The sequence below is a fragment of the Coregonus clupeaformis genome, unplaced genomic scaffold (assembly GCF_020615455.1).
Source record: "Coregonus clupeaformis isolate EN_2021a unplaced genomic scaffold, ASM2061545v1 scaf0148, whole genome shotgun sequence".
NCBI lineage: Eukaryota > Metazoa > Chordata > Actinopteri > Salmoniformes > Salmonidae > Coregonus > Coregonus clupeaformis.
In genome coordinates, this window is record NW_025533603.1 from 92,688 (window position 1) to 106,526 (window position 13,839).

At 42.6% G+C, this 13,839-nt stretch overlaps 1 protein-coding gene across 3 annotated transcripts in view; it reads left to right on the forward strand.

Annotated features, from left to right (window-relative positions):
- The first annotated feature begins 3,035 nt into the window (after window positions 1-3,035).
- The window catches only part of LOC121586222 (headcase protein), a 51,033-nt gene continuing 40,229 nt past the window's right edge, over window positions 3,036-13,839 (forward strand). For all 3 annotated transcript variants that reach the window (XM_045213756.1, XM_045213757.1, XM_045213758.1), the window contains exon 1: window positions 3,036-3,195. In XM_045213756.1, coding sequence (XP_045069691.1) covers window positions 3,168-3,195 — 28 coding nt within the window. In that variant the 5' untranslated portion in view covers window positions 3,036-3,167. The remainder of the gene's footprint in view (window positions 3,196-13,839) is intronic.

The following is a 13,839-nucleotide window of genomic DNA, read 5'->3' on the forward strand; positions in this document are numbered from 1 at the left end:
TACACAAACACACACACTTAACATACGCTTAACTGCACAAAATAAATGTACACACTCCTTATACACTGAGTGTACAAAAGTCTTTCCATGACATGGACTGACCAGGTGAATCCAGGTGAAAGCTTGGTCCCTTATTGATGTCACTTGTTAAATCCACTTCGATTAGTGTAGATGAAGGGGAGGAGACAGGTTAAAGAAGGATTTTTAAGCCTTGAGACAATTGAGACATGGATTGTGTATGTGTGCCATTCAGAGGGTGAATGGGCAAGACAAAATATTTAAGTGCCTTTGAATGGATGGTAGTAGGTGCCAGGCGCACCGGTTTGAGTGTGTCAAGAACTACAACACTGCTGGGTTTTTCACGCTCAGCCGTTTCCCGTGTGTATCAAGAATGGTCCACCTCCCAAAGGACATCCAGCCAACTTTGGAGTCAACATGGGCCAGCATCCCTGTGGAACGCTTTCGACACCTTGTAGAGTCCATGCCTCAACGAATTGAGGCTGTTCTGAGGGCAAAAGGGGGTGCAACTAAACATTAGGAAGGTTTGACTGTTTTGTAAAGTCAGTGTATATGCACACACACAGATACACACACACACACAAACACACACACACACACACACACACACACACACACACACACACACACACACACACACACACACACACACACACACACACCACACACCACACACCACACACCACACACACACACACACACACACACACACACACATACACACACACACACACACACACACACACACAATGAGCTGAGATGGGGAGCCAATGGTCTATATATAGCAACAATACCAGGATTGGACAGATTATAACTGAACTGCAATGTCTGGCCACTTATTGTATACAGATTTAACCTTCCTTCCCCACCCTCCCTCCGTCCATCCCTCCCTGCCATCCTTCCCTCCCTCCCTCCCTCCCATCTCTCTCCCCTCCTCTAAAATCTCTCCCTTCCCCCTTCCAATTCCCCATCCTCTCTTCCTCCATCTCTCTCTCTCTCTCTCTCTCTCTCTCTCTCTCTCTCTCTCTCTCTCTCTCTCTCTCTCTCTCTCTCTCTTCTCTCTCTCTCTCTCTCTCTCTCTCTCTCTCTCTCTCTCTCTCTCTCTCTCTCTCTCTCTGTCTCTGTCTCTCCCTCCCTCCCTCCTGGAATACTAATTTGAGCGTCTCGTCGTCACCTCTGCTCAGCCTCCCATGACTCAAAGCATCCCCCGCTCTTTTTCACTACCTCTCCCCCATCTGCCTCTCTCATGCTCTGTCTCCATCTGTCCCTCCCCCCTCTCTCCCCTCTCTGTCTTCCTTCCCCAGTGTGTGTGAACTCAAGGAAACATGATTGACCATGCTTGCTGCTTGTGTCAGCCCTGCGTCATTTGGCAGACAAACACTTATAGAAACAGAAACAGACCATCATAAATATATAATCCCTACACAGAGGGACAGGAGGTTAGCCTTGGTAGATGAAATAAAGAGAGAGCGAGAGAGAGAGTGAGGAGAGAGACAGAGAGAGAGAGAGGAGAGAGAGAGAGAGACAGAGAGAGAGAGAGAGAGAGAGAGAGAGAGAGAGAGAGAGAGAGAGACAGACAGACAGAGAGAGAGACAGAGAGACAGAGAGAGAGAGAGACAGAGAGAGAGAGAGAGAGAGACAGAGAGAGAGAGAGAGTGAGGAGAGAGAGAGAGAGAGAGACAGAGAGAGAGAGAGAGAGAGAGAGAGACAGAGAGAGAGAGAGAGAGAGGAGAGAGACAGAGAGAGAGAGAGAGAGAGAGAGAGAGAGAGACAGAGAGAGAGAGAGAGAGAGAGAGAGAGAGAGAGACAGAGAGAGAGAGAGAGAGACAGAGAGAGAGAGTGAGGAGAGAGACAGAGAGAGAAAGAGAGAGATACAGAGAGAGAGAGAGAGATGGAGAGAGAGGGTAGAGATAGGGGCATTAGATTTGGTGGGACGTGTATGCAGGTCAGATGAGATGAGAGAGATAGAGAAGTACAGATAATGAGGCCACTCCTCTCATTGTTTTTGTCACCAGGAAAGAGGGGGGTGGAGGGGAGGACTGAGAGAGAGGGGGATGGTAAGAGGAGGAGAGGGAGGGTAAAAACAGAGAGAGAGAGTGTGGGAGGGAGAGAGAATAAATGGAGAGAATACAGAGAGAGCTAAACCAAGAGAGAGAAGGGGGAGATGAGAGAGAGAGGTGACAGACAGCAGGATCGATGGAGAGAGGGATGACAGGGAGCAAAGGCTTTAGAGACTTTGGAGAGCTTTGACGCTGAAGGAATACCCGCTCGTGTTTTGTCATGATTCTTCAACATTGGGCCTGTGTGTGTGTGTGTGTGTGTATGTGTTCGCATTATTTGAGAGCTCAGTGTGAGTGTGACAGAGAGAGGGGGAGGGGAAGGAGGGGTAGAGGGGCTGGGAAACCGCTGCAGTGCATTGTTAGGCAGCTCGCGCACAGGAGAGGGAGACAGAGAGAGAACCCCCATTTTAGATCTCCAATATTACAGCAGTGCAGTTATTTCTGCAACAATGACAACAACGGCAAAGCCCACCGCTCAGTCCACTGCTATTGAACCTCTAATGGTATGGCTACAAGCCACAACATTCAACACACTGCCATTCACAGGCTAATGGACAAGCCCTTTCTGCAGATTACTGCCTGTCAGTAATATGATGCTTCCCTTTCCTATTAGCCTGATTTCCCAATCACCATATCTTTAGGATTTCACATTTCACAACAGATATAATACAGATATAATAAGATTATGGTAATGATAATGATGTTAACAATGTCAACAAATGTTGATGATAATGATAGTAATAATACAAGTTATAGTTATAGTAATAGTAGTAATAATACTAATAATAATACTAATAATGATAATAATATCACTCTTCCATATTAAATTCAAACCTGTCTCCCTCAGGCATACTAACTTACTAATGGGATCGTATAGGACTCTCACTGGTAAAGAGAGAGGGAGAGAGACTGAGCGAGTAAGCACAGAAGAGAGAGAGAGGAAGAGAGGGAGGGAGAGACAGTGTGCAGGAGAGCGAGTGAGAGTGAAGCAAGCAAGAGAGAGAAGCGCGAGATAGAGCGAGTGAGTGAGAATGTATGGTGTCAGGGTAACGCTTCCTTGCTTGTATCCAGGGCCTTTGTGAATACACCATGGGATGCATCGGCTCACGGAGACTCAGTAAGACCTACTATTTTTCCCTTATGGCTGGGGGCTGAGGGCTGGGGCTGGGGGCTGGGGCTGAGGGCTGGGGCTGGGGGCTGGGTGGGGGGACGGGGTCCTGCTTGCTGCTGTTCCGTACGGTGTGTGTGAATAGGCTGTGGGGACCGGGGGATGAAGAAGGGGTAGATGGTAACCACGTCACTGTTTAGATAGGGCTTGACAATTCACGTTAAGCCAAGATGTCAGAGACAATATGTGTTAAAATGTGCTGCTGTGTGTGTGCATTCCCCCCTCCCTCCATCCCTCTCTCTTCTCCTGCCTTGATTTAGGATGATGCCTGGCAGAGTGTATGTGTGTGTGAGAGGGAAAGAGAGAGAAGGATGGAGAGGAGGAGACGGGGGAGAGGCAGATTGAAAATGCTATGATAGTTGCTGTTTACAGAGAGGGAGAGATAGATAAAGGAAGAGGAAGAGAGGGAGAGATAGAGAAGGAGATGGAGAAAAGAGGGGAATATTCTATTGTGGGAGGTGTCTGTGTAGTGTAGTATTACGTGCATAAATAGAGAGAGAGAGAAAGAGAGATGAGGTGGGCTGGAGGGAGAGAGGCAGGCAGAGAGAGGGAAGACATGCTGAATTGTATTGCAGGCAAAGAGGAGGGGAGACGGAGGGAGGGGTTGAGACAGAGAGGGGGAGAGGGAGGGGAATACATGAGGGAAAGAGTGTATGGGATCGCATGGAGGGGTATTCAGGTTAGGATTGTCCTGGACAATACCCATCTGTGACACGTTAGGTAAATCAACGTCAGGACTGCTGAGGGGTCAGGGTGGGGTGGGGGGGGCGAGGTAGTAAACAATAACACATACGATTAAAGGTAAACACACCTCAGAAATTGTATAATGCATGTACAGAATGAGCATATGGAATGATTAATATGTACAGTAGTGTATTCAATACCAATAGTACACATCAACAACAAGTAGATTGTGATATGCTACAGAAAAACAGAGGAGGACGTCCCAGTAGTCTATAGATGATGACTGCATTGGTCTGTTCTGTGTGTAAAATGTGTGCATCGGATTTACTTTGTATTTAAATATAGGCCTAAAGAACTTATGTTAAGCGCATTGTGAAATATTTGTTATCCACTTTGTATAATTGCAAATGAATGCTCAATACATAATGATTCATGAACGCTCAATACATCATGATGATGTGGCCGTTGATACTTTGCTTCTTGAAAGTCCAATCGCTTGAAAACTTGACTGTTGACATGCAAAACATTTTTAGACTCTATCAACAGTGGACTAATGAAAAAAATACCAAAATATAGTTTTGGAGTGGATTTGAAAGCTGCCCATTATTTTCTATCATTATTTCAACTTCCTGAACTGAAATGGAATTCACCCCAGCTGTGGTATTGAGGTCGGCAGTGTGACATAGTTGTGAAATAACTACGAACTCTAGATAACAACACATGAAGAATCCAAAGGATGAAAGGCATTGTAGAATGAGGTGATGTCTAGAATGGAAACCAGCTGGCAGTAGGTGTGAGGTGAATAGTGAAGCCATGATAACTGTGTTAAACTAGCGCTATACACATAGAATTAGGAATTAGAATACTAACTAGTAATTGAATAGGATCTCCACGGGTATACATGCCAGGGCACCTGTTTAGTCATGAGTCACACACTGACTTCCAGTGAAGTAATGGAAGGTATTATTACTTATTATTGTGAAATGTCATGCAGACACAGGAAAAAGAGTGAATGGTGGTGAATATTGATGTGTTCTACAGCATTGCCTACAGAGGATTTGAATTGAAGTGAAGATGAAAAGGTTAGAAATAAATAGTGGTAAGCTTTCTGTGAGTAGTCCCTAGTGGTTGGATTCTTCAAACATAATTATTCTTAAAAGACAAGCATGTTGTAACCATGGCAATGTTTCTGTCCTATGATTCTGACCACCATGGCGACTGAATATAGGCTAGGGTTCTTCTAAGCTGTTGCTTAACACCTGATTTAGTGAAGAAGTGAGTGTGTGCTGGTGGTACTGTAGTGTATAGAGAAGGAGAGAGCAGTGTGGTGTGTAGGTCTGCCTGCGTGGGCATGGCAGCAGTGTTTGTCCTGGGTGAGAATGGGTTTAGTGTCCAGTATTGATCGGCCTCCTCAGCTGCAGTCCTCCCTGCCAACCACAGATCAACAGGAGGAGGCAGAGGGGTACAATATCTACACACTGGAGTAAGACTAGAGTATCTACACACTGGAGTAAGACGAGTATTTACACACTGGAGTAAGACTAGAGTATCTACACACTGGAGTAAGACTAGAGTATTTACACACTGGAGTAAGACTATATTATCTACACACTGGAGTAAGACTAGAGTATCTACACACTGGAGTAAGACTAGAGTATCTACACACTGGAGTAAGACTAGAGTACCTACACACTGGAGTAAGACTAGAGTATCTCTACACACTGGAGTAAGACTAGAGTATCTACACACTGGAGTAAGACTAGAGCATCTACACACTGGAGTAAGACTAGATTATCTACACACTGGAGTAAGACTAGAGTATCTACACACTGGAGTAAGACTAGAGTAGCTCTACACACTGGAGTAAGACTAGAGTATCTACACACTGGAGTAAGACTAGAGTATCTACACACTGGAGTAAGACTAGAGTATCTCTACACACTGGAGTAAGACTAGAGTATCTACACACTGGAGTAAGACTAGAGTATCTACACACTGGAGTAAGACTAGAGTATCTCTACACACTGGAGTAAGACTAGAGTATCTACACACTGGAGTAAGACTAGAGTATCTACACACTGGAGTAAGACTAGAGTATGTACACACTTGAGTAAGACTAGAGTATCTACACACTGGAGTAAGACTAGAGTATCTACACACTGGAGTAAGACTAGAGTATCTACGTACTGGAGTAAGACTAGAGTATCTACACACTGAAGTAAGACTAGAGTATCTACACACTGGAGTAAGACTAGAGTATCTACATACTGGAGTAAGACTAGAGTATCTATACACACTGGAGTAAGACTAGAGTATCTACACACTGGAGTAAGACTAGAGTATCTACGTACTGGAGTAAGACTAGAGTATCTACACACTGAAGTAAGACTAGAGTATCTACACACTGGAGTAAGACTAGAGTATCTACATACTGGAGTAAGACTAGAGTATCTATACACACTGGAGTAAGACTAGAGTATCTACATACTGGAGTAAGACTAGAGTATCTACACACTGGAGTAAGACTAGAGTATCTACATACTGGAGTAAGACTAAAGTATCTACATACTGGAGTAAGACTAGAGTATCTCTACACACTGGAGTAAGACTAAAGTATCTACATACTGGAGTAAGACTAGAGTATCTACACACTGGAGTAAGGCTCATGCAGGTCTGTATGCAACGTCAGTACTGTAGTAAGCACCTGATGAATAGCCTGCTAACTGCTTGACTATTCTGTACCACCAGTGGTGTTGATACCTACAGTATACCACATCACTATTCTGTCCCACCAGTGCTGTTGATACCTACAGTATACCACATCACTATTCTGTTCCACCAGTGGTGTTGATTCCTATACCACATCACTATTCTGTACCACCAGTGCTGTTGATACCTACAGTATACCACATCACTATTCTGTCCCATCAGTGCTGTTGATACCTACAGTATACCACATCACTATTCTGTACCACCAGTGCTGTTGATACCTACAGTATACCACATCACTATTCTGTACCACCAGTGGTGTTGATTCCTACAGTATACCACATCACTATTCTGTACCACCAGTGCTGTTGATACCTACAGTATACCACATCACTATTCTGTACCACCAGTGGTGTTGATTCCTACAGTATACCACATCACTATTCTGTACCACCAGTGGTGTTGATTCCTACAGTATACCACATCACTATTCTGTACCACCAGTGCTGTTGATACCTACAGTATACCACATCACTATTCTGTACCACCAGTGGTGTTGATTCCTACAGTATACCACATCACTATTCTGTACCACCAGTGCTGTTGATACCTACAGTATACCACATCACTATTCTGTACCACCAGTGGTGTTGATTCCTACAGTATACCACATCACTATTCTGTACCACCAGTGCTGTTGATACCTACAGTATAATAATAATATAATAAGAATAATATGCCATTTAGCAGACGCTTTTATCCAAAGCGACTTACAGTCGTGCGTGCATACATTTTTTGTGTATGGGTGGTCCCGGGGATCGAACCCACTACCTTGGCGTTACAAGCGCCGTGCTCTACCAGCTGAGCTACAGAGGACCACATCACTATTCTGTACCACCAGTGGTGTTGATTCCTACAGTATACCACATCACTATTCTGTACCACCAGTGCTGTTGATACCTACAGTATACCACATCACTATTCTGTACCACCAGTGGTGTTGATTCCTACAGTATACCACATCACTATTCTGTCCCACCAGTGCTGTTGATACCTACAGTATACCACATCACTATTCTGTACCACCAGTGCTGTTGATACCTACAGTATACCACATCACTATTCTGTACCACCAGTGCTGTTGATACCTACAGTATACCACATCACTATTCTGTACCACCAGTGGTGTTGATTCCTACAGTATACCACATCACTATTCTGTACCACCAGTGCTGTTGATACCTACAGTATACCACATCACTATTCTGTACCACCAGTGGTGTTGATTCCTACAGTATACCACATCACTATTCTGTACCACCAGTGCTGTTGATACCTACAGTATACCACATCACTATTCTGTACCACCAGTGGTGTTGATACCTACAGTATACCACATCACTATTCTGTCCCACCAGTGATGTTGATACCTACAGTATACCACATCACTATTCTGTACCACCAGTGCTGTTGATACCTACAGTATACCACATCACTATTCTGTACCACCAGTGCTGTTGATACCTACAGTATACCACATCACTATTCTGTACCACCAGTGCTGTTGATACCTACAGTATACCACATCACTATTCTGTACCACCAGTGGTGTTGATTCCTACAGTATACCACATCACTATTCTGTCCCACCAGTGCTGTTGATACCTACAGTATACCACATCACTATTCTGTACCACCAGTGCTGTTGATACCTACAGTATACCACATCACTATTCTGTACCACCAGTGCTGTTGATACCTACAGTATACCACATCACTATTCTGTACCACCAGTGCTGTTGATACCTACAGTATACCACATCACTATTCTGTACCACCAGTGCTGTTGATTCCTATACCACATCACTATACTGTACTACCTCCTCATATAAAATCATGGTGATTATACATCCACATAATTTATAGTGATCATAAACACTTTGTGTACAAAACATTAAGAACACCTTCCTAATTTTGCCCTCAGAAAAGCCCAATTCGTTGAGGCATGGACTCTACAAGGTGTCGAAAGCATTCAACAGGGATGCTGGCCCATGTTGACTCCAATGTTTCCCACAGTTGTGTCAAGTTGGCTGGATGTCCTTTGGGTGGTCGTCCATTCTTGATACACATGGGAAACGGTTGAGCGTGAAAAACCCAGCAGCGTTGCAGTTCTTTACACACTCAAATCAGTGCACCTGGCACGTACTACCATACCCCGTTCAAAGGCACTTAAAATCTTTTGTCTTGTCCATTCACCGTCTGAATGGCACACATGCACAATCCATGTCTCAATTGTCTCAAGCCTTAAAAATCCTTCTTTAACCTGTCACCTCCCCTTCATCTACACTGATTGAAGTGGATTTAACAGGTGACATCAATTAGGGATCATAGCTTTCACCTGGTCAGTCTATGTAATCAAAAGAGCAGGTGTTCCTAATGTTTTGTATACTCAGTGTAAAACCATAGTGATTATACAGCCACATAATTTACAGTGCATTACCTGGGTTGGTGTCGAGGAAATGAGTAAACAGATGTGATGTCAACTGGTGCATAAGGAAGGCTCCACCAGCTGACTGTCTGGTGTGTGTGTGCGTGTGTGTGCGCGTGCGTTTGTGTAATGCATGCATGTGCGTGTGACCTGTAGGCAGACTCTCTCTCTGCAGGGTAGGTATAGTGTGTGGCTGCTGACACATCGCTGAAGGGGGGCTGAATAGGCACTATAATCCAATTCTAATAATGCAGCCTGAGTGCCCGTGTGTGGGGGATTTTCATGAAAACAGTTTTAAAATGTCTGTAGAAAATGGAGTTACAAAACCATGATGCATCTGCTAAAATCAACTATCAATAAGACTAACGTGTAGTTTTTGGCAAAGTGCCTTCTTTTAAATACATTTTACATTTTCACCTGAATTTTGTACATTTTCAGACCAAATTCTCTGTACCAAAATGCATCCGGATTCAAATATCAAGTCATTTTATAAAATGTTACTTTAGAAAAACCTAACTTATTTGAATAAAACACATAATATGTTGCTGTAGTTTGTCCATAAATCATAAAAATTGTATACTAGTTGAAGTTTACAGTAAACTATAATATTTATTACGTAAAAACACAGTGTCTATGGACATGTCTCATTGCAGTAACACAGCTGTATTTATGCTTGGGATATCGCTTTTCAACAGTAAAAGTTCAAAAATGGCTGGAGGACGTCTTTAAGTGAATTTATTCGCTTATGTGCCTTCAGAATGTGGTTCTTATTCTCAAACCCCCCCTTTACCCCATTTGGCCTTCTCATTACCAAAACGACTAAACAGCTCAAATTGGGAATAAGTCAGAGAACCATTACTTTACCAACGTGGAGGCACGAATGGGCTTTAGTGATGTGGTCAATTGTTTGCTGACTCATAATGGCTGTCTCCTATTATTTGCAGATTAAGCTAAGGGTCTCTTATTACCGAAACACAAATGTTTTGGTCCGTTTCGGGAATGAGAACCTTCATTTCGGTAATCGAGAGCGTCTGAATATTTGTTCAAATGTAATTATTGACATAGCCTTGTTTTGTTCAATGTTCTCTACCTACAGTGCCTTCAGAAAATATTCACACCCCTTGACTTTTTCCACATTTTCTTGTGTTATAAAGTGGGATTCAATTGGATTTAATTGTCATTTTTTGTCAACGATCTACACAAAATACTCTGTATTGTCAAAGTGGAAGAAATATTCTAACATTGGTAAAAAAACAAACAAAAAAAACACTAATATACAGTATCTTTATTAGATAAGTATTCAACCTCCTGAGTCAATACATGTTAGAATAACTTTTGGCAGCAATTACAGCTGTGAGTCTTTCTGGGTAAGTCTCTAAGAGATTTCCACATCTGGATTGTGCAACATTTGCCCATTATTCTTTTCAAAATCCTTCAAGCTCTGTCAAATTGGTTGTTGACCATTGGTAGACCATATATTTTCAAGCAGATGCAAGTCAAAACTGTAACTTGGCCACTCAGGAACATTCAATGTCTTCTTGGTAAGCAACTCCAGTGTAGATTTGGCCTTGTGTTTTAGGTTATTGTCCTGCTGAAAGGTAAATTAATCTCCCAGTGTCTGGTGGACAGCAGACTGAACCAGGTATTCCTCTAGGATTTTGCCTGTGCTTAGCACCATTACGTTTATTTTTTATCCTGAAAAATTCCCCAGTCCTTATCGATTACAAGCATACCCATAACATGATACAGCCACCACCATGCTAGAAAATATGGAGCGTGGTGCTCAGTAATGTGTTGTATTGGATTTGTCCCAAACATAACACAGTATTCAGGACAAAAAGTTAATTGCTTTTCCACATTTTTTTGCAGTATTACTTTAGTGCCTTGTTGCAAACAGGATGCATGTTTTGGAATATTTATATTCTGTACATGCTTCCTTCTTTTCACTCTATCAATTAGGTTAGTATTGTGGAGTAACTGCAATGTTGTTGATCCATCCGCCCATTGATCCATCCTCTGTTTTCTCCTATCACAACCATTGAACTCTGTAACTGTTTTAAAGTCACCATTGGCCTCATAGTGAAATCCCTGAGTGGTTTCATTCCACTCTGGCAACTGAGTTAGGAAGGACGCCTGTATCTTTGTAGTGACTGGGTGTATTAATACACCATCCAAAGTGTAATTAATAACTTCACCATGCTCAAAAGGATATTCAATGTCTGCTTTTTTATTTTTACCCATCTACCGATAGGTGCACTTTGTGAGGCATTGGCAAACCTCCCTGGTCTTTGTGGTTGAATCTGTGTTTGAAATTCCCTGAGGGGCCTGAGGGGCCTGAGGAGCCTTACAGATAATTGTATGTGTGAGGTACAGGAATGAGGTAGTCATTAAAAAATAATGTTAAATACTATTATTGCACACACAGAGTCCATGCTATTTATTTAACTTGTTAAGCACATTTTTACTCCTGAACTTATTTAGGCTTACCATAACAAAGGGGTTGAATACTTATTGACTCAAGACATTTCAGCTTTTCATTTTTAATGAATTTGTAAAACATTTCCACAAAATAAATCTATATTTAATCCATTTAAAATTCAGGCTGTAACACAAAATTTTTTGGAAAAAGTCAAGGGGTGTGAATACTTTCTGAAGGCTGTATATGCTGAACAAAAATATCAATGCAACGTGCAACAATTTCAAAGATTTTACTGAGTTACAGTTCATATAAGGAAATCAGTCAATTTAAATAAATTCATTAGGCCCTAATCTATGGATTTCACATGACTGGCATTACAGATATGCATCTGTTGGTCACAGATACCTTAAGAAAAAGGTAGGGGCATGGATCAGAAAACCAGTCAGTATCTGGTGTGACCACCATTTGCCTCATGCAGTGTGACACATCTCTGCATAGAGTTGATCAGGCTGTTGATTGTGGGCTGTGGAATGTTGTCCCACTCCTCTTCAATGGCTGTGCAAAGTTGCTGGATATTGGCGGGAACTGGAACATACTGTCGTACACGTCGATCCAGAGCATCACAAACTTGCTCAATGGGTGACGTGTCTGGCTAGTATTTTGGCCATGGAAGAACTGGGACATTTTCAGATTCCAGGAATTGTGTACAGATCCTTGCGACATGGGGCTGTTCATTATCATGCTGAAACATGAGGTGATGGCGGCAGATGAATGGCACTACAATGGGCCTCAGGATCTCGTCACGGTATCTCTGTGCATTCAAATTGCCATCGATAAAATGCAATTGTGTTCATTGTCTGTAGCTTATACATGCCCATACCATAACCCCACCGCTACCATGGGGCACTCTGTTCACAACGTTGACATCAGCAAACCGCTCGCCCACACGACGCCATACAGGTGGTTTGCAGTTGTGAGGCCAGTCTAAAATGATGTTGGAGGCGGCTTCTTGTAGAGAAATTAACATTCAGTTCTCTGGCAACAGCTCTGGTGGACATTCCTGCAGTCAGCATGCCAGTGCCAATTGCACGCTCCCTCAAAACTTGAGACATCTGTGGCATTGTGTTGTGTGACAAAACTGCACATTTTAGAGTGGCATTTTATTGTCCCCAGCACAAGGTGCACCTGTGTAATGATCATGCTGTTTAATCAGCTTCTTGATATGCCACACCTGTCAGGTGGATGGATTATCTTGGCAAAGGAGAAATGCTCACTAACAGGAATCTAAACAAATTTGTGCACAACATTTGAGGGAAATATTTCTGCAATCTTTTATTTCAGCTCATGGAACATGGGACCAACACTTTACATGTTGCGTTTATATTTCTGTTCAGTGTAGTACTCTAAATCCCCCAATTAATGTTGTTAAATTCAAAAGAATACTAAATAAAAATAGCTGACACCATGTGCTGGTAAATTTATTTATTTACTAGGACCACTCCTTAAACCTATTGTATAAACTTTTTGTAAAAAAACAACAGTTATTTGATTAAGTACGGTATACTTGTATACTTTTGCAATTTTGGCTTAATCTGTTGTTCTTTATCCAAATATGTGTACATACAGTGAGGGAAAAAAGTATTTGATCCCCTGCTGATTTTGTACGTTTGCCCACTGACATAGAAATGATCAGTCTATAATTTTAATGGTAGGTTTATTTGAACAGTGAGAGACAGAATAACAACAAAAGAATCCAGAAAAACGTATGTAAAAAATGTTATAAATTGATTTGCATTTTAATGAGGGAAATAAGTATTTGACCCCTCTGCAAAACATGACTTAGTACTTGGTGACAAAACCCTTGTTGGCAATCACAGAGGTCAGACGTTTCTTGTAGTTGGCCACCAGGTTTGCACACATCTCAGGAGGGATTTTGTCCCACTCCTCTTTGCAGATCTTCTCCAAGTCATTAAGGTTTCGAGGCTGACGTTTGGCAACTCAAACCTTCAGCTCCCTCCACAGATTTTCTATGGGATTAAGGTCTGGAGACTGGCTAGGCCACTCCAGGACCTTAATGTGCTTCTTCTTGAGCCACTCCTTTATTGCCTTGGCCGTGTGTTTTGGGTCATTGTCATGCTGGAATACCCATCCACGACCCATTTTCAATGCCCTGGCTGAGGGAAGGAGGTGCCCTGTCCATTTGATGCAGTGAAGTTGTCCTGTCCCCTTAGCAGAAAAACACCCCCAAAGCATAATGTTTCCACCTCCATGTTTGACGGTGGGGATGGTGTTC